Source organism: Tripterygium wilfordii, chromosome 14 (genome assembly GCF_013401445.1).
Source record: "Tripterygium wilfordii isolate XIE 37 chromosome 14, ASM1340144v1, whole genome shotgun sequence".
NCBI lineage: Eukaryota > Viridiplantae > Streptophyta > Magnoliopsida > Celastrales > Celastraceae > Tripterygium > Tripterygium wilfordii.
In genome coordinates this window covers 11,819,341-11,843,059 of record NC_052245.1, presented here as the reverse complement: position 1 = coordinate 11,843,059, position 23,719 = coordinate 11,819,341, and the positions used below count along the sequence as shown (strand labels likewise).

The 23,719-nt window shown below is 37.5% G+C and overlaps 3 protein-coding genes across 3 annotated transcripts; all 3 read right to left on the bottom strand.

Annotated features, from left to right (window-relative positions):
* Positions 1-118: 118 nt before the first annotated feature.
* Positions 119-2,521, bottom strand: LOC120014716 (sugar transport protein 8-like). Its single transcript, XM_038866748.1, has 4 exons — positions 2,351-2,521; positions 1,513-1,832; positions 783-1,409; positions 119-691 (listed from the first exon to the last, which is right to left on the bottom strand). The coding sequence occupies exons 1-4, from the start codon at positions 2,472-2,474 to the stop codon at positions 251-253; spliced, it is 1,512 nt and encodes a 503-aa protein (XP_038722676.1). The 5' UTR covers positions 2,475-2,521; the 3' UTR covers positions 119-250.
* Positions 2,522-5,573: 3,052 nt separating this feature from the next.
* LOC120014367 (sugar transport protein 8-like) lies at positions 5,574-10,478 on the bottom strand. Its single transcript, XM_038866300.1, has 6 exons — positions 10,447-10,478; positions 9,499-9,605; positions 7,885-8,036; positions 7,184-7,503; positions 6,463-7,089; positions 5,574-6,235 (listed from the first exon to the last, which is right to left on the bottom strand). Exons 3-6 carry the CDS (start codon positions 8,012-8,014, stop codon positions 5,771-5,773), a joined length of 1,542 nt encoding a protein of 513 aa, XP_038722228.1. The 5' UTR covers positions 8,015-8,036; positions 9,499-9,605; positions 10,447-10,478; the 3' UTR covers positions 5,574-5,770.
* Positions 9,237-23,270, bottom strand: LOC120014366 (chloride channel protein CLC-d-like). Its single transcript, XM_038866299.1, has 23 exons — positions 23,094-23,270; positions 22,915-22,987; positions 21,353-21,574; positions 21,213-21,259; positions 21,024-21,122; positions 20,853-20,927; positions 20,255-20,343; positions 14,894-15,034; positions 14,733-14,803; positions 14,567-14,646; positions 14,280-14,429; positions 13,639-13,698; positions 13,479-13,553; positions 13,233-13,384; positions 12,470-12,605; positions 12,276-12,407; positions 11,326-11,403; positions 11,175-11,230; positions 11,007-11,090; positions 10,759-10,915; positions 10,571-10,672; positions 10,442-10,488; positions 9,237-9,605 (listed from the first exon to the last, which is right to left on the bottom strand). The coding sequence occupies exons 1-23, from the start codon at positions 23,268-23,270 to the stop codon at positions 9,500-9,502; spliced, it is 2,409 nt and encodes an 802-aa protein (XP_038722227.1). The 3' UTR covers positions 9,237-9,499.
* Positions 23,271-23,719: the final 449 nt, after the last annotated feature.

The following is a 23,719-nucleotide window of genomic DNA, read 5'->3' as shown; positions in this document are numbered from 1 at the left end:
GACAAATTTCACAAGTAAATTCAGTCATAACCCAATTTTGCCTAGAATTAGGACATTTTAGTGGGTTACAAAATTATTGATTATATAATACACTTGTTAATAAGGAAACTCCAAAACATCTGCATCCACAATCTAATTATCAAAGCAGAGCTAATCAACAAAGAAACAAGCATCAAATACCACGTTCTGTTACATTTAACAATGCTTGTACGTAAATGATTGCCTCAACTACTACTTAAACGCTGGAGTGCTAAGCTTGAGTTTCTAGCTCAATATCTTCATCATCCATGAATTTCTTCCAGACTGGATGATTCTTCCAAACCCTTTCAGCCATTAAATCAATCGGCACGCCCTTCGTCTCCGGTAGGAGAAACACAACAAACAGTCCCATAACCAGTATCCAAGCAGCAAAGAAGAAGAATATCGCGGCACGCATATGGCACAACATCGATAAGAAAGCCTGTGCTATGATGAAAGTGAAGAGCATGTTAGAACTAACAGCAAATGCAAACCCTGCAGTTCTTGTCTCCATTGGGAATGTTTCACTTGGTATCAACCAACCAAGGGGACCCCATGACCAAGCAAACGACATCACAAACAGGCATACCAGCACCACCACAATCATTGCTTCTGCTTTACCAAGAGTGCCTGTAGGTTTCAAATCAGCAAGTAAAATCCCCCCAATTGCAGCCTGCATCAAAATCGAGCATACGGCGCGTTAATTGGTGTGAAAATACAATTTAACAGCAAAATTGAAGTCATTGAGGCATTTTATCGAATACCTGGCAGATGAACATCTGAACACAAGCTTGAAGAAGCAGTTTTCTCCTTCCGAACCTATCGACAGCGTAGATGGAGACTAATGTGCTGAAAACATTCACTAGTCCAGTAATAACCGAAGACAACAATGAAGCATTATTCTTGAACCCAACAGTCTGAAACAGAACAGGAGCATAGAACATAATTGCATTGATTCCCGTAAACTGTTGAAATACTTGAATAGAAATGCCGATAATTAGTGGTGGCATGCTTGATTTCTTGAAAAGCTTCTTCAATGGATGCTTGACTTGCTTAGCCACATCTCTAGCCATTTTAATTTGCTTCATCTCTTCATCAACATTGTCAACACCTCTGATCTTTTTTAGTACTTTGTGACCCTCATCGTCTTTTTCTCGCTCGATCAAGCTCGTCGGTGTCTCCATGATGATAAAGGACCCAATGAGGAGTACAAGAGCTGGAACACCTGCAAGACCCAATGAAATTCTCCATCCATTTGGATGCGACTTTGAAGTTCCATAGTTTACCAAGTTTGCTATAAGAATCCCAATTGTTACAAACAATTGGAAGAGAATGTTCACTGCTCCGCGGTGCTGAACTGGTGCTATCTCTGACAAAAACAGAGGAACGGACTGCAAAAACCAAAAGAAAAATCAAAACCCTAAACACAAATTTGTTTGTTTCAATGAAATGTAATGGCAATAATAGATGGAGTGATGAATGGAATATTTATACCTCATTGCCGGATCCGACACCGAAGCCGAGAAGGATTCTGCCTAGAATGAGCATCCACATGGTACGAGCACCAGCGCTCAAGCCAGCACCAGCAAGGAAGAAGAGAGAGGCTAATAGAATGGTGGGTTTTCGACCAAATTTGGAGCAAAGTTTTGAAGCAACAAAGCTCCAAAAAAGAGCAGCCAGGTACAATGAAGATGTGAAAAGCTGAACCAGTTGGTCATCATATTTGCAGTAATTGTTTTCTTTGGCAAGAAGCTTTCTTTCATGGACAGCAGGAAAGAATTTGATCAAGAAATCATCCATGGCTGTCACACCACCTAAAAAAATAGTACAGAAAGAAAAGAACCACAACTTCATCAGTCTCAGACAACAAAATATAATCAATACACCCATCTTCATCAAACAATCCTCCTTACTGAAATATTCTCAGAAAATTTAGCATAAAATAAAGAATAGAAAAAGAAAACATTTCCTCTCTCCTTTTGTAAGGATTTGACTACCTAAAGGATAAAATAAAATATTTAATTAACATAACACTATGGAAGATTTGAATTCTAGTCATCTCTCACTCTCACCTGAACAACAACAACAACAATAACAATATAATTCTATACAACTCATATATAAAATATTCCCAACTAACGAATGGTGGCCATGTTTGGTACACACATCAATCATATTTGTGAATCGACTACAGATTTAGTTCTGATCAAAAACAAAAGCAAGGAAAAACACAAGAACCAGACGAAATAGGGATATGAGATGTGGTAATATCAGACAATTGTGTGAAGAGAATCACATACATACATTTATATATATATATATATATATATACCTGAAATCCCAATATCATAACCAAACATTAGGCCTCCAAAGGCCGCAAGAATCCAACAGAAGACCACATAAAAAGTCATTCTTGATTGGAAATTCGCTCCTCCATTCGCTAATATCTCTACCATCTTTGACCCCAGCAAGATTCCTAAACCAACCAAATAATATCAACTCCTCCCTCTTTCACAGATAATATTACAAGAGTTGTGTAGTACTGTATCCACCTATTTATATATACACATAATTTGCCGAGGATTAGGAGTTTGGTGAATAAGTGATGACTTGCCAAAGATAAGGATTGAAAATATTAATACTGAATCTTGAATTCATAAATACCCTATACAGATTTTTATGTTTACGAGGCAATGGATTACTTAAGAGATTACCTTATCCATCAGGATTTTCTTAATTAATTAGGGTTTTCTTTCTTTTTATGGGACTCTAATTAGTTTGCTTAATCTTGGAGAAAACCAAAATTCCCAATAAACCCATTAATTTTTTTATGTTTTCTATGTTTAAGATATAAAGCAATAGAGGCAAATCCAAATTCATATACGCATATTCATTAGTGGAAATAATCTAGCTGGCTTTCCTCAAATATTAAGGGAACTAATTCAGAAAAAAAAAATTATTATTAAGGCAACCAATTAATCTTTTAATTCCTTGCAAAACCACATAGCAATCTCTACTATCTTTATGAATTCCAAGATTAAATTGTCAATCATCATTATCTAGATGAATATTGCTGAAAGAGAAGTATCTGCACTTCCCAAACAACCCTATCTATTTACACCTAATTATTATTAGCATTAACTTTGCGCATTAAACCATTTATGTTGCGGGATAGGGGGTTCCAATTTCGCCTCCAATTTTCTTTCAAAACTATATTAAATCATAAATTAAAATATATTATTGAGTATGTTGGTGTTTATAATGTCAGAATATAGTAGATTTTGGGGGGGAAAAAAAAACTAAACCCTAAACACTAAAACTTAAGACATAAACCCTAAATCTAATACCTTCAACTCTATATCCTAAACACTAATTTTTAATTTCTAAACTCTAATATGTCATTTTCATTAAAAAAAAAATCATGATTTAACATGATATTTGAGGGAGAATTAGAGCCGGCATTGAAACCCCTCCCATTTCTCATGTTGCTGGTTTCATACTAATAAAAACAAAATTTTCATGGAATTATTATATATATACTTTTGTTAAACAAGTTTCTTTTTTATAAATTTTATGCCGAGAGAACTATGGCCTTTATTACCATATTATCAATTAAGTAAACAAATTTTATTTTTTGTTTGACGAAAGAGCTCAACTCGTTTAGAGCTAGTCCGAGTTTGTTCGATTAGTTTAACGAACTGAGTTTGAATCTTTTTTCTACTCTCGTTTTGTAAACGAACCGAGTTCAAATATGGAGATGTTCGATTCATTTACATTTGCGAACAAACTTGTTAAGATATTCGCGTGCTAGTTTGTTTAAGGTTTTGTTTAATATGTTTGTGTAAGTGTTTGTTATATTATTTGTGAACTTGCACGTTGCGAATGAACTCGTTAACACGTTCATTTACATCTTACCAAACAAAACTCGTGAACTCAATAAACATCAAGCTCAAACATTTAGGCAATTAAATGAATTGTGCTCGAACAACAATTTGAAAGCTCGTTAAAAGCTTGGCTTAAGCTCGAACTCATTAAAAACTTAACCAAACGAACACGAATAATAAAAACATGAGAGAATTGTTTCATTTGAATTTTCAATATACAATCTACATTAGTCCTCCATTAACATACTTAGGTTGTGTTTGGTATCACTTCCAAAAATTTTGAAAACAAAAATAAAAAATAAAAACATAAAACATAAAACATAAAATGAAAACATAAAATTGAAACTTGTTTGATTGAATACTTAAAACTGAAAACAAAAACTGAAAGCATAAAATTGAAAAAAGAAGAAGGTGTGTTTATGTTTTTATTTTCATAATAATGGAATATATCCACACCACTATATTTTTTGTAACTGCAGCCTTTGCCCGTGTTTCACCATTGAAAACATCAGTAGAAAGAAAAAAAGATAAGAAATAAAACAATAACCCAAAATATATTGGATCATTGTCTTCATATCTCTATGCAATTTACAATCTGAAATCTTAAAGAAAGTTCAATCAATAATAAGTGTAACTAGTTCTGTTTCCAAAACTTTTAAAAACCTTTTTTTCTTGTTTTCAAAAATTTTAAAAACCTGTTTTTAGTTTTCATAAAAACCAAAATAGAAAATACAAACAAAAAATATTTTTTGTTTTTATTTTCTATTTTTTGAAAACTAAAATAAAAAACGAGAAACAAAAGTGATACTAAACAGACCCTTAACTTACTTCAAAATAATATATGGAAAAATCACAATAATAAGAATAGAAAAAAAAAAAAGAAAGTATACTCGATCAAAATACATAAAATTAATTAAAATTAGGCCCACTTAAGTAATAGTATTGGCCTAATCCTTCTCGAGTTGACACTTTTAGCAAAGTACATGAGTAGAAGCAAATATATATATAGTGGAGTTTTGTTTCCTTTTTTCGATCTATTTGACACGAAGTATTACCCTTTCGCGCTTGATTTCATTAACTATTAAAAATATAAAATTCATTTGCATTTCTGTGCCAAAAACAAAGATTTTTTTCCAGTTAAGTTTGGTTGGTTTAGCTAAATTTTCAACATCACCATTGTAACACAAGAAGTCGTTAACTGAGATGGTGACGTTGCTCGCGCTAACTTTTAGCTCAAGCAGAAGGTTATGAGTTCAAGTCTCATTGATGTTTCAATTCTTGCAATTTGCGAGATGCACCATTGCTCAGTCCATCATAGTCATGAGTTCAAGTCTTATTGATGTTTTCATTATCACAAATAGATGGACCATTGTTCAAGCGTGTACGATGTGCGAATGCCAATTCAACTAGTCTATGAGAGTTGCGGAGTCTTCTATGTGGCCCAGCATGGTCATGAGTTCAAGTCTTATTGGTGTTTTTATTATCGCAAGTGGATGGACCATTGCTCAGGCGTGTGCGATGTGCAAATACCATTTCAACTAGTCTGTAAGAATTGTGGGGTCTTCTACGTGACCCGAGTTTTTACCGGTCATTTCAACTTGTTCATGGGGGTTATGGGGTGGGTTCCAAGTTGAAAGAAATTGAGGAGAAGAACCACTTACAATGAGGAGGTGCTGAATGATTTCATTCCCCTTTTTTATTGTTTAACTATATATTAGAGTCAATGCCTTTCGTTCAAGGTTTTCCTTTTCAACCTTGAAAAACTTCAGGAATAGCATCAGTTGCAACATCCTGGTCTATCGACAGATTTAATTGCTGCCTAATTACAAACAATATGTATAAACTCTTCAACTACTCAGTGTGTCTATCTATGTCATGTGTGGATGAACCACATCAGGATTTTTCTTGGCAACCACTTCTTCTTCAGTAAAAAATCTCTTCCAGAACCAATGTTGCTTCCACACTCTGTCAACCATCGCGTCGACTGGCACGCCCTTTGTCTCTGGCAGCAGAAAGAGGGCGAACAATCCCATCACCAGGATCCACGCAGCGAAGAAGAAGAAGATCCCCGCTTGCATTGTGCACAACATTGACAAGAAGCCTTGCGCAATTATGAAGGTGAAGAGCATGTTGGCACTCACAGCGCAGGCAAACCCGGCTGAGCGAGTTTCGAGAGGGAATGTTTCACTTGGAATCAACCAGCCAAGAGGTCCCCATGACCAGGCAAAGGCCATCACATAAACACACACCAGGATCACCACAACCATTGCCTCCGCTTTTCCTAATGAGCCGGTTGCTGTCAAGTGCAATTGTAGGAGCACCCCAATGACAGTCTGCAAACAACAATAGTAATTACAATGAAAATTGTCTTTCCGTAATGATAAGAATCCCAACTGTTGGTATCTCAGTTATCATATCTGTTGCGTTGTACGCACATGATTTTATGTACATATTCACTTGGATTTTGTGCGTCCAACTCAGTAATTGATATAACTGGGATACCAACTACTTAGATCTTTATCATTTTCGATTGTCTTTTGAGAAAGAATTTGAAATTAACCTGGGTTATGAACATCTGAACACAGGCTTCAAGAAGCAAGAACCTCCGGCCAGCTTTATCGACGGCGTAGACAGAAACCAATGTGCTTAAAACGTTCACACCACCAGTAATAACAGAGGAAAGCAAGGAAGCATCACTTCCAAATCCAACAGTCTGGAATAAAACAGGAGCATAGAACATAATGGCATTGATTCCAGTGAATTGCTGGAAGACTTGCAACAAAATAGCAATCACAAGTGGGGGTCTGCTTGCTGGCTTCATTAGCTTCTTGAATGGTTGTGTGACTTGCCTGGCAATCTCACTTGCCTGAACAATTGAATCAAACTCCAAATCTACATTTTCCACTCCTCTAATTCTCTTCAAAACGGTTCGGCCTTCCTCGACCTTCTTCCGCTCAATAAGGCTTGTTGGGGTCTCACATATGGCTAAGGAACCTATGCAGAGAATGATAGCTGGAACACCTGCAAGACCTAGTGAAACTCTCCATCCATGAGGATGGATCTTTGATGTGAAGTAGTTAACTAAGTTGGCGATTAGAATTCCAATGGTGACAAAGAGTTGGAAAGAAATGTTAAGGGCTCCACGCAGCTTCGCCGGAGCAATCTCTGACAAGAACAGTGGCACTGCCTGCATAGAAGGATTATCAATATATAATTTCCTAGACAATGGGTAACGATCCAAAGATGAACAATATGAGAGCCAGAAGGATGATGTTTCTTACTTGGTTAGCAAATCCAATGCCACAACCAAGAAGAACTCTACCAACTATCACCATCTCAATATTTACAGAGACGCAAGTCAAGATGACACCGGCTATGAAGAAGAAAGAAGCTACAGTCATAGTTGGTTTCCGGCCGAATTTGGTGCAAACCTTTGAAGCTGCAAAACTGGCTACAAGAGCAGCAATGTACAAAGAGGAGGTGAACAATTGTAAATATTGGTTGTCATATTTACAGTAATTGTTTTCCAGGGCATGCTGCTTCCTTTCATATACAGCTGGGAAAAACTTTATCAAGAAGTCATCCATGGATGTTACTCCGCCTGGAATTCATATCACTTGTCAGTTTCAACCAAACATGTAGAAAGAAAATAACTAAAAAAATCAAATTATATAGTTCCTAGCTCCTTCCTTCCTTTTTTTTTCCCCCTCCTCCTCCTCTAATAAGCCAATAATGATAGAGATTCAAGCAGTTGATATCCCCAATTAACCCAATTGCTGAGTTGTACGCATAAGATTTCATGTGCATCACGTAAAACATGTGGAGCCCATAAATTCACTTGAATATTGTGAGTCCAATTCAACAGTTGGGATAAATGGGATACAAACTGTTGAGATCTTCATCGTTTTTGCTCATAAGCTCTCACTAATATGTATCATCGAAAAAGCTAAAACAAAAATTTATTAAGAAGGAAGAGTTGGACCTGAAATTCCAATGTCATATCCAAACATCAAGCCTCCAAAAGCAGAGATGATCACACATATTATGACATAAACTGTGACCTTTCCTTCAAATTCAGGTGAATCTCCATGGGAAACTATTGCGGCCGGCATATTGTTTACCTCTCCAAGAAACCTAAACCTCTAAAACGGTTAAATGAGTTTTAAAAAAAAAAAAAATTATCTACAGAACGGAGAGGAGAGGCACCATACCAAGCAAGAGAGGAAGTTTTTTGTTTTTGTTTTGAATTTTGTGTGTTAAGATGGCTTATATAGAGGAGAACAGGTTCAAAAATAGAAGCCTAAAAATGGGTACGGTAAAGAAATGGATTTGATGTGTAATCCACCGTATTAGTAGATGTCTCTGCATTTCTATCCTCAGATATCTCAGTACTGCATTTGACTGTAAACTTCTAATTTCCCTTTGATCCTAACGAAGCCAAGTAGATTGGGTTAAAAAAGAATTCATTGACCTATGTATTCTTACTTAAATTTCTACATATAGCTACATAGAGGAAGTTATGTTATGGACTTTCGTGTATACATACGATTTTGAATTACAAGAAATCTCGTCCTGATGATACACACGACAGCATCAATTGTTAGCCATTGATTTCTTCCAAATGATATCCAGTTTGATTTTACATTTCTATAATGAACAACTTTTTTTTATTTTTTTTGGTTCTGAATGTTGGGGTGAAATAATCGAGCGTATTAATGAGCAATCAGGAAGTGAATCCAAATCAGCATCAATCAAAATAAATGGAATTCGGTCACGGATCTATCGCCTCCAACAATAAAAACAAATATTCAAGAAATCTGGAAAATGCAGTCCGCTTGCAAGGAAAATGTATGTATGGGTTACTGCTGTTTTCCATTTATAAAGATGTATATATCCTCGACTTCCAAGTTTTTTTAGATGTCCTCGACTTCTAACTTAAACTTGAGCTTAACTACACAAATACATTGTATTTTTTGGTAATTTATTTAAAAATATTGGTGGTTTAAATTGAATGACTAGGTCCTGCGGCAGAAAATCTATCGTAGGCCTCCCGAAAACTCCCCTTTGAAGGCAGTGTTTGCATCTTCTCTGGCACATACTTGCCACAAGATAAATATATATAGCATGCAGCCATCCAATTATGGCAACCAATATTTAGTTTTCTTTTGGTAAAGAAAAAAACCGACCATTCAGGTTATGGTCCGTTTCGATTTAGCGATTTTTTGAACAGACCTAATTAACAGTCTACCAATAACGTCATTGGTCTAATGAAGTTTTCTGTTTTTATTTTCTTACAACAGTCCACGCATGCATATATATATATAGATCGACTTAAGAAGAAACGGCAAAACACCTATATACTGCCAACAAACGGTATATCCGCGAAGTATGCGCTGCATCAAGAAATTAGACTTGTCCCAAGATTACGTTCAAATTCGACATGATCGCATTCTCCATCACTTTATGAGAGATACAAAGGGTCAATCTGTGTGGTACATGGCCCCGCACATTCAATGGTCATAACTTTGTTAAATGAACACCCATTACCTTGGGGGGATTTATAAATTTAGTGCCAAAGAAGGGGAAAAGATTGGACCTCAGTGTCTGCCAGGAGCGTGATCTTGGACTAGAAGATCATTGAGAAGTGGAGACTCAGAATCCGTAATCCTCGAGATCAATTTCCCCTCACAATGCCGTATAGGTCTGCCATAAGAAAATGAAAGGAGCAAAAAAGTTGAAAGCAGATTAATGGAATTCAGCCAACACATTTCTGTAGACATAAACCACTGAGAACATTGTTTGGGAAAAAACTGGAAGTAACAACGTGAAACAAGGCCATGGACTAGTACAATTGTAAAACAAGGTCACACGTTGAAGTCATAAAACAATATTTTATGCAAATGATGACGAGTAGGACCGTTCTCTGTTTCATTCCACAATTTCCAAATCATAGCAGCAAACAAATGCACCTACTTCTATGGAGAAAAGATGGTTACTGTTTGTTCTGTCATTTTTCATTCGTGAGATGATAGAGAACCTCTCCAAGGTTAAGTCACATTGGAACCATCTAGGCGAGCAAACCCTGGATACTAGTGATAACCCAGAGCAACGAGTAGTATTAATCAAAACCAAAGTATAACAGATGGGTTCAACATCCCCTGCTTTTGCTTATTGCTTTTTATCCTTACATTGTCATCCTGAAGATATAAGCAGAAGTAGGCAACAGTAAGCAATTGCCAACTCTAACCTTCGTACTTAGCAACAGCAATATGCACCAATAAGCCTAAAAGCTATCAAGAAACTCCACCGGATGTCTGTCACATAAGTCTCATAAAGGTGGTCATTTCCGCTAAAAAGAACAAATAAATGAGGGCGATCCCCATTTTCTTAAGCAGCTTCTACCTCAATAATCAGATCCTTAACTCAGAAGTGATCAATGTTTTAAAATAGCTGTGCCCTTAATGAAATTTAGATCATTCTGACACTTGAATATTATATTTGTATGATTTAACTTAACATGAAGAAAGCATCATAGAGACCTTACACTAGTTGTTTGGAGCTCTACAGGACTTGCATCTTCATTATCCTGCAATACAGAGGATCAAATTTAAATCATAGCTCAGTTCAATAACATAAATAAAGGCAAAATGCTGAAGATGTTAGAATACCTCAATTAGTAAATCCTTTCTGGTAATCAAACCTATCACTCGAGAAGGACGAGGAGCAACAAATACATGCCTAAGTCCTAATTGGCGAAAAAGATTATAAACCTGTGGCACCAGCAAGTCCAGCAGTTATACATAACTCAGAAATATAGGCCATACTTGAAGTGGACAACTCAATATTAAGAGGTCACCTTTGTTAAAGACATATCTTCGGGGACAATGTATGGAGAAGGATTCAAAAATGGTGCAAGATCCATGTACATTTCCATGTCGTCGCCACTTAAATGTATATCATCTATAGAAATTCCTTTGCTGGAAGCAGGTTTCACAAATTCGCTGGACATGTGCCTGGAGAGGTGAAAGTATCTTCAAGACAACTAAAGAAAAAACCAGTGAAAAAATCACAACTGAAAACTAATGGCTAGCCTCATCTATGCACCTGATTGACCTAGATTCACTAGGATCGCAGGGTAAAGGATTATGCTGGAAATCAACTTTACTCTGAAGAAGTACCAGCAAATGACTGCATCATAAATTAACACATGCTTCAGCTTCTGAAACATATAAATAAGAATGTTTGACAATCATGGCATTATGTTCTTTTTACCTACGAAGCACAAGTCCAATGACAAGTGTTTCTCCACTCCTTGTGTGATCAATAACCTAATAAGACAAAAACATTAACCATGATATGTAAAAAATTATAAATCCTATACATTGAAGAGAAAACATGATTTTAGATGGAAGAAATAGCTTACAGGGAAGCCATTATGTTCACTGCTCCGCAAAAAAGAAACTACATCAGCCACCTTAACGACACGGGGGAAGGAAACAACCTTCAATGGCAAAAGGAAAAAGTGACGAGGAAAAATATGGGATTAGAAGATGGACTGAGAGATGAGTAAAAGAAGCAACAAAAGTAGAAACTGCAGCTAGAAAATATGGATAAAGGCAAAAAGTAGAACGGAGAATCCATGCATAGATTAGATATATCTGGAAACATAAGACAATAATTGCTTCATGCAGAATCCTCTCTCCATGTTGATGAATTTTTTGGCTTTTGAAATAAAAGATGGCAGTGAAAGGTTATTTCCTTATAGTATGAAAAGCAGCAATTAAACAATAAATTGCTTTTAAAATGCATTTAGAAGACGGATAATTGCTTGCAGAAGAGTTTAACCACACTTTTCAAATCCTAATTTTACAAATATAAGTCGCTTATGATGCCAAAAGAACCTCAATGTTCATTACACTTTTCTATCATGCTGTTTTTCTTCTCTCTTTCACCATCAGTGGGAGGAGATCGGAATTCAATATTACTCCCATATCAGCAACATATTTAGTTTTAATGATTTGAGCTACAACAGTAGTTGATAACATGATGCACAAACTAGGTTGTATTTTGTGCCTGTTTTTGTAAGAGGGTTCCTGAGGAGAGACCATGTTGACGTAAGAAACATGTGAACTTGTTGAGAAGTCACAGTTAAAAGGCCGAATGAAGTTTAAATCTTTGAAAACTTTGTGAATGAACTTCCTAAACCTATGACGTACTCTATCAGAGTCAATTCCCTTTTTGATAGCAAAGATTACGTCATCGTAACATTTACCATAACCAATCCTTCTTCTCTATACATAAAGGAATTGACGTAGGTAAAAATAATTGAATCGAGTTGATGCAAAAAGATTCATAAGGTTGGGAAAAAATCACCTTCCGATTTCCACAGGCTTCCTGTGCTGTCATTTTTCTCATCTGATACTTAGGTTTTGATTCCAGTAAAGGAATGCCCCTCAGTTGTGCCTGTTCCTCATACAGGCCTTGATTAAAAGCATCACCGACAGCCTGCCAAAGAAACAGTTCAGTAATATTATCCTGCATTCATGGATTAATATGCTGCAGCATACCTTTGATATAAGAAGAACAAGCATGATCAGTGGCAAAAGCTTCAAGTTGTTCGTGATTTCAACCATTATAACACATAGGGACACTGTCATTCGCATTGAACCTCCAAGAAAAGAAGCAGCCCCCAATAGTGCGTACCTAGAAATTGACCAAAATTACACACAAAAAATGCAAGTCCAAGTGACATATATCGCAATTCTCCATGTGGCATAGAGGTATATAACACTACAAGTAAACAGGAACAACAGGAGGAAGAGGAAGGATTCAGGATAGGGAAGCATTAACATCAACTAAAATAATGCCGCAGCTAACCATGTGCATACATGTGTGTCAATGTGCATAGAGAGAGAGAGAGAGAGAGAGGCATGCCATATTAAGAAAAACTAACTATTCTTACTCACTTTTGCAGACAAATATGTAAAAGCAGGAAACATAGTAAGAACATTTTCTCCGACACAGTTAATCTGAGAGAAGTTGTAAATTAGTTATTAAAGGCACATGTATATGGACCTTTTATAGCCTGATTCCATGATAAACTTGGGCCCAAAAGATCTCATAATCGAACAGTTCAAATTTTGTCTCATAACTTCTTTAAAACCCATAAATCCGTTCAAACTCTTAAAGCAGGGTTAAACCAAGAAATTTCTCGTGTTCATGCGTCATACCAATAAACACACAGTAGCTCGAATGCAAAGAAAGTAAACCATAAATTGCTAAGTATGATAAACCAAAAGCAGAGAACTTTCCAGGAGAAAACAAACTCAAGTTCCCTCCTCAATGTTGAGCTTCTTGTAGAAATTAACAACAAACATGCCCACAAGACGTCCATATGTTGATCCTATCATTATTCCTGGAACAAATTGACCAGCAGGAACTGCAGTACCAAATGTCATCACTGCTAAGGTATAAAACATAACCTGAAAATTAGAAGCAGAAAAGAAGCTTGTGACACAGCAGCAAAGGTGCACCGTTAAGTTAGCCAATAGCTTAAGCTAAGTTAAAAGGAACTACCAAAAAGGTTAACAAACTTTGGGCACTGAACTCATGAATTGTTTTTGCACTGAACAAATTCCTTATGGCATCATCCTGTGACAACAACATTAGATTTTTAGAGCCTAACATCAGTAAAAACAGAAAGTCACAGAAATGACGGAGTTCAAGAAAACAAAACCTGAGTGTTGAAGAAAATTGTTGCAAGATCATTGTATTTCTTGTCCTTACCACAGTAGAACTGTAGACAGCATAAAATCATAAGTATGCCCTAGATCTAAACCTAGAGATAATGCAAATAACGTATCACACACAATCCAGAGAGGACAAATTATGTGGACAGCAAAAAATTGTTTGGCATAAAGAGCTACTCTAACGCGCACAGCAGTAAAAAGTGCAACATATTGATAAGTGCAAAGAGAAGGCATTGGGGGTTGACCGCGTATTCTTCTTCACAAAAACTTGGGTGCTAGAGATACGGATAAAAAATTACAAAAAGAAAATGGCAGTCATAAATTAGAGGAACTTAAGAATGTCCCAGAAACTGAGAGTTACTTTATCTAGAAAGGTTTTTTTTAAACTTTGATAAAAATAATTGGGTGTTAGTTATACATCATCCTTCATAAAATAAAAAGAACAAAGAGAAGTTCAAGCTTGAGTGACTTATTCATCATGTAATAAGTGCACCAAAATTAAGCATAGCATGGATATTACAACACAAATGAAAACAAATTTCATTATGACAACTACATATATTGTGCAAGACAACATTAAGACAAGAAGCAATTCCATGGCATAGTAGTTTCCATGGAATGAACTTACGTTAACATAATTCCCATACATTCCAGGAGGCCTCGGGCAATCAATACCAGAGTCAGGATCTGATTCAGGGCATGGACTGCACTTTCTTAGAAGAGGAAGCCCAAAGGATATTATCGAGGTTATCATAGATATGAGGCAAGCTTCAATAATCTGCAACCAACCTTTTCTTATGAGGCCTGGGAAGAAATTTAAGGGGGAAAGAATGCCGAAAGTTTAAAACCAGATGAAAGCATATCAAGTAACAAATTATTACAGAACAACGAACCATCAACATGAAAGCTTCTTACCTTAACTCGGTTACCTTTCTTGTGAAGAAAATTACGACGCCAGTAAGTTATATATAGAGTAAGCTTGTTAAATAAAGCCCCTGAAGAAAAGTGAAAATAGACCAGTAAAAAAATAATGAAGATGTCATATAAGCAACCAGCAAATGACTGGGCAATTGAGACCAACCAAGTAAACCTCCAATAACCCCAATTACTGCCATTGGTAAAAGCTCTTCAAAAGAGTAATCCTCTTGACCACTATTTCATAAAAATGAAACAATGTTAGACAACCAGCAGTCCGGCACAAGTAAGCATGAGTATTGGAGAGGAGAGGGACAAAATACTCACCCTGATATGTCCCAGATTATGAAGCCACCTGCGCCAAAATGACCGCACTTTCCACTCTTGCACCACCCCATTGCAGTACGCACGACAACGGCCACAATGGCAGAAGTGAAAAAGACACGCCACATAAGTTGACTCCTCCACCTTCAAAAGCAAATACAGAGTTTCTTACACAAGATGGATGGATCCTACTAACCGCAAAAAGTTGAGAGTGAAAAGGGTGGATAGGGCTACACATTTAGTTACATTACATTTGTTTGCAGAGGTTCACACAAACCATACTTCTGCAGTAATCCTATGCATTACCATATTTTGTTTGTATAAAGAAGAAACTTATATGCACCAGACACAGAAACAAATGAAACAACAGCTATATGTCAATATTGCTGTCAATTTTCCTCCCTCTCCTTGTGAGAGTACCTCTTATTAAATATCATATTGTTCCATAATACAAGCCTAATATTATGACTAACAGCAGCTATATCTGACTAACTAACAGCAGCTATATCTGACTAACTATACAGCTATACAGCTATCATATCTGACTAACTAACAGCAGCTATATCTGACTAACTATACAGCACAGCTATACAGCTATCAGCACAGCTATACAGCTATCATATCTGACTAACTATACAGCACAGCTATACAGCTATCAGCACAGCTATACAGCTATCATCCCCCCTCAAATTGATGCTGGGCGATCAAGAAGCAGCAATTTGCCAACCAAAAACTGATGACGTTGCCTTGTCATAGCCTTGGTAAACACATCAGCAATCTGGAGGTTGGTGGAAACATGCGGAAGAGAAATCACACGAGTATCCACAGCGTCTCGGATATAGTGACAATCCACCTCGATGTGCTTAGTACGCTCATGATATACTGGATTAGTAGCAATTTGAATAGCACTGGTGTTGTCAGCATGGAGAGGAGTGGGATCAGATTGAGGAAAGCCAAGTTCAGCGAGTAGCCCACGAAGCCAAACAACCTCTGAACACGCTGCAGACATAGCACGATACTCGGATTCAGTCGAAGATTTGGAAACACGATCTTGCTTCTTACTTTTCCAAGATATTAGGGACTCTCCAAGAAACATACACCAACCCGTAACAGAACGACGAGTATTAGGACATCCTGCCCAATCAGCATCACTAAAGGCATCAAGACGAATAGGAGTATCAACAGGAAAAAACAAACCACGACTCGAAGAACCTCGCAGGTATCGAATGATACGACGAACTGCTGCCAAATGTAGATGTCGTGGAGACTGCATAAATTGGCTAACTTGCTGAACGGCAAAAGAGATATCAGGTCGTGTAATAGTCAAATAATTCAAGCTACCAACCAACTGCCGAAACATACTAGGATCTGGGAGAAGATCGCCCTCCTCACAACGGTATTTAAGATTGACTTCCAATGGGGTATCCACCGAGGAAGAATCTTGAAGACCAGCCAAAGCAACCAAATCTTGGGCATATTTATGTTGATGCACAAACACCCCAGAAGTATCAGTATGAATCTCCAAACCCAAGAAATACGTAAGAGGACCAAGATCCTTCATGTGAAAAGAGTCTTGAAGTTTCTGTTGAAGGTGAGCAATCAAGGAGGAATCTGTACCAGTGATCACGATGTCATCTACATAAACGAGTAGGAAAACAACACCAGCGGAGGTCTTGCAAATAAACAAAGACGAGTCATATTGGCTTTGCACAAATGAAAATTTAAGTAAGGTAGACCGGAACTTTTCAAACCATGCCCGAGGAGCTTGTTTTAATCCATACAAGGACCGGTTTAACTTACACACTTCTGAAGTAGAGGTAGAAAATAGACCAGGTGGAGGAGTCATGTAAACATCCTCTTTGAGATCACCATGTAGAAAAGCATTCTTGACATCCATTTGGTGAAGTGGCCAACTCTGTGAAGCAGCAATAGCAATGATTGTACGTACCGTAGTCATTTTTGCCACAGGAGCGAATGTCTCCTCATAGTCAATCCCATATTCTTGCCTATTACCCAAAGCAACCAGCCGTGCCTTATAACGATCCAAAGTCCCATCAGAACGAAGTTTAACTGAGTAAACCCATTTACACCCAATGAGCTTAACAGTAGATGGACGAGGAATGATGTCCCATGTATGATTTTCCTGAAGAGCGTGAAGTTCCTCCTGCATCGCCCTTTTCCAACACTCATGTTTGACAGCCTCGGAGTAACATGAAGGAATTGAAATATTGGATAAAGTAGCGGTGAGAGACGTGTGAGAAAAACCATACCTATCAGGAGGATGCGAGACTCTGGTAGATCGTCGCGGAGCTGTCTGAACAGTCTCAGGTGATGGATCAATCTCCGGAAGGGGTAAAGTTGGTTGACGTCGTTTATACACAAAGCCAGGCTTGAATCGATCAGGAGGAGAGGGCAAGTCATCAAAAGTAGGAAGAAGTGCTGCTGTAGGAGATGACTCAACGTGAGTAGGAAAGAAGTATTGATCCTCAAAGAAAATAACATTTCGAGAGACACGAAATCTGTTAGAGCATGGATCATAACAAACAAAACCTTTTTGAGAAACACTATAACCCATAAAGGCACATTTAATAGACTGAGCAGAAAGTTTGTGACGCTCATGAGATGGTAAGTGCACAAAGCAAACACAACCAAAAGTATGTAGAGAATGATAACTCGGATGCTCGTGGAAAAGACGAAAGTATGGAGAATTATAGTTTAACACTTGAGATGGCAGTCTATTAATTAAATAAACTGCAGTAGACAAAGCTTCAACCCAGAACTTAGATGGAACAAAAGACTCAATTAATAATGTCCGAACAACATCTAAAAGATGACGATTTTTGCGTTCCGCTACGCCATTTTGTTGTGGCGTGTAAGGACAAGAGCGTTGTGAGATAATGCCTTTTTGTTTCAAAAACTCATGAAATTCGTGAGACATATATTCCCCACCAGAATCAGATCGTAATACTTTAATACCTGAAGAGAATTGTGTATTAACATATGCCAAAAAGGTCTTAAAAACAGAGAAGACCTCAGACTTGGAATGTAGAAAATATACCCAAGTAAATCTACTATAATCATCAATGAATGTCACAAAGTACTTATGGTGAGTATGAGAAATAATAGGTGTAATGCCCCAAACATCAGTATGGATAATATCAAAACAGTGTTTAGCACGACTGCCAGAAGAAGGAAAAGGAAGGACTTTACTCTTGCCTAATTTGCATGTAGAGCAATCAAATTTAAGACTGTGGGAAGTGAAATGATTTTTATTGCCCAACAAACCAGAATTCAATACGTGAGACAGAACAAGAGAATTTGGATGACCCAAACGTTTATGCCATACATCACCCTTAGTTTTAACAGTAGTACAAGCCAAAGATACGACACTAGGAATGGAAAAATGTAGTGGAAACAATCTCCCAACTTTAGGCCCCTTCGCGATTAACGTCCCCGTCACCTGATCCTGCACAGAACAACCATCACGAGAAAAATGGACATCACAGTTATTATCAACCAGCTGACCAACCGAAAGAAGACTAGTAGAAAGTCCCGGTGACAAAAAAACATTGTTGAAAGATGAAGTAATATCACCAACAGCAACAATAGGTAAATGACTTCCATTAGCAATCTGAATATGTGATGAACCATTATACGGACGCACATTTTGAAGCATATGAGATGAACTAGTCATATGATTTGATGCACCAGAATCAAGAAACCAAGGTTGAGAGGATGTATTATTTTTACCTTGCAGCCCTAAGGCTGAAAATGCTGAAACAATCATTTGTTGTACCATATCAGCAGTAAGAACTGCTGACCCAGCACCCGTAGGAGTGCTTGTAGACACTGCTGGAGCAATAAATTGATAGTTGTGCCCTTCTGGAGATTGTCCATCAGGCAGAGTGCCAACTACAGCTTGAAAGGCATTGACTTGGCGCTTTTGAGGACGAGTAGGACACTCTTTGATGATGTGCCCTTGTTGTTTACAATAATTGCAGAATCGCTTTTTACAATTGAGAGCAATATGTCCATATTCTTTGCAGCTGTAACACTGCACTTTCCGCATATCTCTATTTTTGCCTTTCTCTTGAGTCGCATAAGCAACCGTAACAGCATTAGTACCCAACCTCCCCTGCTCAAGAGTGGCTTGTGTGAGAAGACGTTGCTCTTCACGAAGTAATTCTCCAAAGCAAACATCTAAGGATGGAGGTGGGTCACGATTCATCAAATTGGAGCGAATGGCCTCATATTCGGATCGCAACTTCATTAAAAATTGAGCTCTCTTACTTTGCTCATGAACTTTTTGAACATCAGAGAGAGATGCAGCGGGTACTGTAGCATAAACAATGTCAGTAAACTCTGCCCACAAATTCTGGAAACCAGAGAAGAAATCTTGAATGGAGAGATTGCCATGAGAGTAACAAGCAATCTCATACTCCAATTGAAAACGTCTAGCTGAATTGTCCTGATGATAAACCTTTTTTAAATATTCCCACATGGATTTCGCAGTTTTATATGGCCTCAAATTGAGGACAATAAGAGGATCAACAGACCCTAACATCCATGTCATCACACGAGCATTTTTGACATTCCAAGAAGCCAACTTTGTAGGATCTGTAGGGGCTGGATCACTTCCATCTATTAGACCCCATAAGTCCTTCCCTGTGACAAATAATTGAAACTGAAATTCCCAGGAGGAATAGTTCTTACCAGTGAATCGAATATTGAACGAATCATTGTTGCTTGTAGACATGATGAAACAATGATTTGACAACACAAGAATAATGCAAGCTTGGAATTATGCCAGCACCCAGAAAATCAGAAAACCAAAGAACCAAGAGTACCAAGAAAACAAATCGCAGTAGATCTGAAAATCAAAGAGCTGTTGAACAGAAAGATAAGGATCGTTCCAACAGCAAGCCTAGACAAGCCAAAATCCAAGAGACCCAGATATCAAGGGCTAAACACAAGAAAAGGCCAAGAAAACCAAAGAATCAGAGAGCAAAGTAGTTCAGAAACCTTGCTCCGATACCATGTCAATATTGCTATCAATTTTCCTCCCTCTCCTTGTGAGAGTACCTCTTATTAAATATCATATTGTTCCATAATACAAGCCTAATATTATGACTAACAGCAGCTATATCTGACTAACTAACAGCAGCTATATCTGACTAACTATACAGCTATACAGCTATCATATCTGACTAACTAACAGCAGCTATATCTGACTAACTATACAGCACAGCTATACAGCTATCAGCACAGCTATACAGCTATCATATCTGACTAACTATACAGCACAGCTATACAGCTATCAGCACAGCTATACAGCTATCACTATACAAGAGGAACAAATCTTACCAAGATGTGACCTCTTCCAGTGCAAATAATACGCCACCAACAGGAGCTCTGAAAGCAGCAGCAACACCAGCTGCACACCCACAAGTCACCTTTTTCAAAAATTAGACAAGTACAGAAATGAGCACAATAAAGAGGCATCCCACCTCACGTCAATAGGGAATGGTTGGGCACAAACAAGATGAGTCAAGAGTCATTCTGTTTTTATTTTTTCCTAAATGTAAATAAAAAGCACCCTCTTGGAAGTAAGACGAAAGAGAATTTAAAGTTACAATATTTGCACATGACATAAAAGAAAAGTATTTCCAATCAATTGAATGATTGCATTTTTTAAATAGTACATCATTCTTTGAGAAAACCCAGAAAAGACAAATTAGCAAACAAAAAATCCTGCAGTGAAAAATATAAGTTGCATCGTCATGTGGTTGTCATAAATGCCATTTACATGTAGCTCAAAAGAGATGACTTAAAGCAGCAATGTACATGACCTCGTAAAGAATGAGAGGAAGTTCTAACAAGCTGAAGAATCCAGAAAATTTCAATCACTTAAACATATCCAGAATGCATGAATACACTGAACTTAGAGAAATTAGCTACTCACAAGATCACGGCGATCCCGATCACTTTTGAAAACTTGTAGCCACCGTGAACTTAAATGGTATTTTGTAGATCCACCCTGAATTAATAAATTTTAAAGCCAGCTTGCCAGGAAAAAATAAGAAGTTGCCAAATTGATACAGAATACAGGTAAATCTAAGCAATAAATTCTTACTTGGCCAAGCAAGGACGCAATACAGGCCCCAGTGTGAACTAGAGGACCTTCTTTCCCTAAAGCTAGACCACCTCCCACAGAGCCAATGCTTCCCAAAATCTGCAAAGGGTAAAGAGGAGATTTCCATTTGAAGCTAACTTAAAATAAATTTTCAATAGACACAACAATGCAGCAAGAGATGTTGCACACCTTTCCAATCAAGGTCCTAAAAAGAAGGATACCATGAATATCAACTCCTGCACATATTAACAAAACAAGCCTTTTTAAATCTCGTGCTTTGAAATATAAGAACATGAAAGGCTGAAAGCTCATCCACAACTTCAAGTTACCATTTAAGTAACCCTTGATTTCAGGGATACCAGATCCAGCTGCCGCTGGTGCAAATTGTGTGATAATATACACCGAAGAAAATACTAGAACCAGGTTGATTAATAGGTACACCACAAAACCAGCTATATATGATTTTTGTATTATAGAAAATGTCAACTGAAACTTCCAGCCAGCGAAGTTCTCAACAGAAATATTGATCAAAACGGCTGCCAATCCAGTTCCTGAAACCAGTCAAAGATTCAAAAGGAAATCAAATTAGCAAACAGGAAAAAAAAAAACCATCAAAAAAGATATTTTTTTTAAATGGGAAACATCGAGCATGATTTTGTTGGGCTAAAATAAACCCTCAGACAAAGCAAACAAGGATTGACTAAACTAATAACAAGATCAAAGCAAATCAGAGATATAGAATCAAGCAAAAGCAGTAAAACGTGAGATTTACGTGATACAACAAAAATCTACATACATGGGAGCAGAGATCCAAAGAGTCACTATGTTAGAGAAGATTACAATGAGTGAAACTCACACCTTACAACAGGACCAATGTTTCTCTCTCAAGGAAGGCTCTCTCACTCTCTATTTGTCTCTCCCTTGCGGCTATAACTGTTACACCAAGAAAACCCTACGAAATTTCTATTTATAACAATTCTAATTCACGTCAGATATTGCCCAACTTATTTTTGAGTCAATACCCACAGGTTAACATGGAAATAGTTTTGTTCAAGTCCTTTTGGCAGTTATTATCCTTCCTCTTTTTTCCTATAGGTCATGTAATTATATTATTATTTTTTTGAGAGGGGGGGGGCAATCAAACCTTGCACCTTGTGCGGGTTTGAGGAGCAGGCCTACACTAGACCACAACAGCTCCTCACTTATCCTTTCATTATGCCAACCAAGCGAAAACATTAACTGATGCTTCAAAAGATAGTAATGCAAGATTTACAGTAGTAGATCCACTGTTTTGTTTTTATTTTATTAAGCAACTTAAAATGGCATCCAAGTTCTTTAACATAAGAGTATACTGTACTCAAGTGCTGATTTTAGCAGGAGTTTCAGCATCATCAAAGACTTAAAACGCCCCAAAGCAATTTAAAACAACAAAGAAATAATAAGTCATTCACATAATCTTCATTACAACTATAACAATCTTAGGTGCCATACATTAGTCTGAAGCATTAGACACCAAAAATTCAATACAGTTAAGAGAAACTGAACAAATAAATCCAAGAATATGCAGGAGAATAAAACATTAAACCATCTATCAGATTATTTTCAACTTATTCAATTTATTTAGTTTATACATTATCTAGTTCGTTATTATAATCTTCTCCACATCTACAATAACCTAGGGTGTTATACAGCTTCTAAAATTTCACACACCTAAAAAAATGTGGATAGTTTATACGTTTAAGGACTGGGAAAAAAAATCAACAAATCACTTGATGTATGCAGTAACCAGGCTTCCCTTACCCTACTAGCTTAAATTATTTAATTTCATCAATCTCGACATAAGTATTATGTAGTCACAAAAGCCTTGAGACAGAGGACGCAACATCCTTACCGATGCCTATGAGCAGAGCAAGTAACCACTTCACCGCGACAAAATATCCAACATACAGCTTCCCTCTTTGAGCCTGTTAATCCCCAAAGTCATATTCACACACAATCAAGCAGGCATTCAGTCCCGAAACAATTTGATACATAATTTAAGATCTTAGAATGCTAATAGAAAGCAGAGACCTGCTCTTCTCGGTAGGCGTAATTCTCGACGACTTCATAGTCAAGACTCTCAACACTTCCTTTATCGTTAGTGCTTAAGAGGCTGACCCCCTCTTGATCACTGTCCTCCGCGTTCGGGAGCTGAGACCACACCAGCTTTGCAGTCTCGATTCCATTTTGGAGATGATTCGACAACATCACTGAACTCACCAATCTATCTCTTCCAACCCTAAGCCCTAATCCAAGAAAAAAGAAACCCTAAATTCCAAACCCTTCCGGAAGCAACAGGCAATTCCAGTTGGCATAGCATTTGAGATTCACTTTCTCAGAGATCACAAAGTGAAACAAACATAGAATCCAATAACGAAACAGCCATTCTCTCCCAAAGAAGACAAGATAGAGAGAGAGAGAGAGGAGGCTGACTATGGCGTAGACCTCGTGAGAGAACTCTCCCTCTTTCTATCTTGCTCTATGCGTCGTCGGTCACTATCGACTCTCTGAATCTAAACCGCCGTATGCGGTATGCTTCATTGCTTTGCGATGAAGAAATGCCACTCTTATTGCCTACAGCGCAGGTGCATGTAGACTCTCAATTGTTTGGCGTTGTTCCTGGGTTGGATGTCTAGGACGATGACGTGGACGACTTT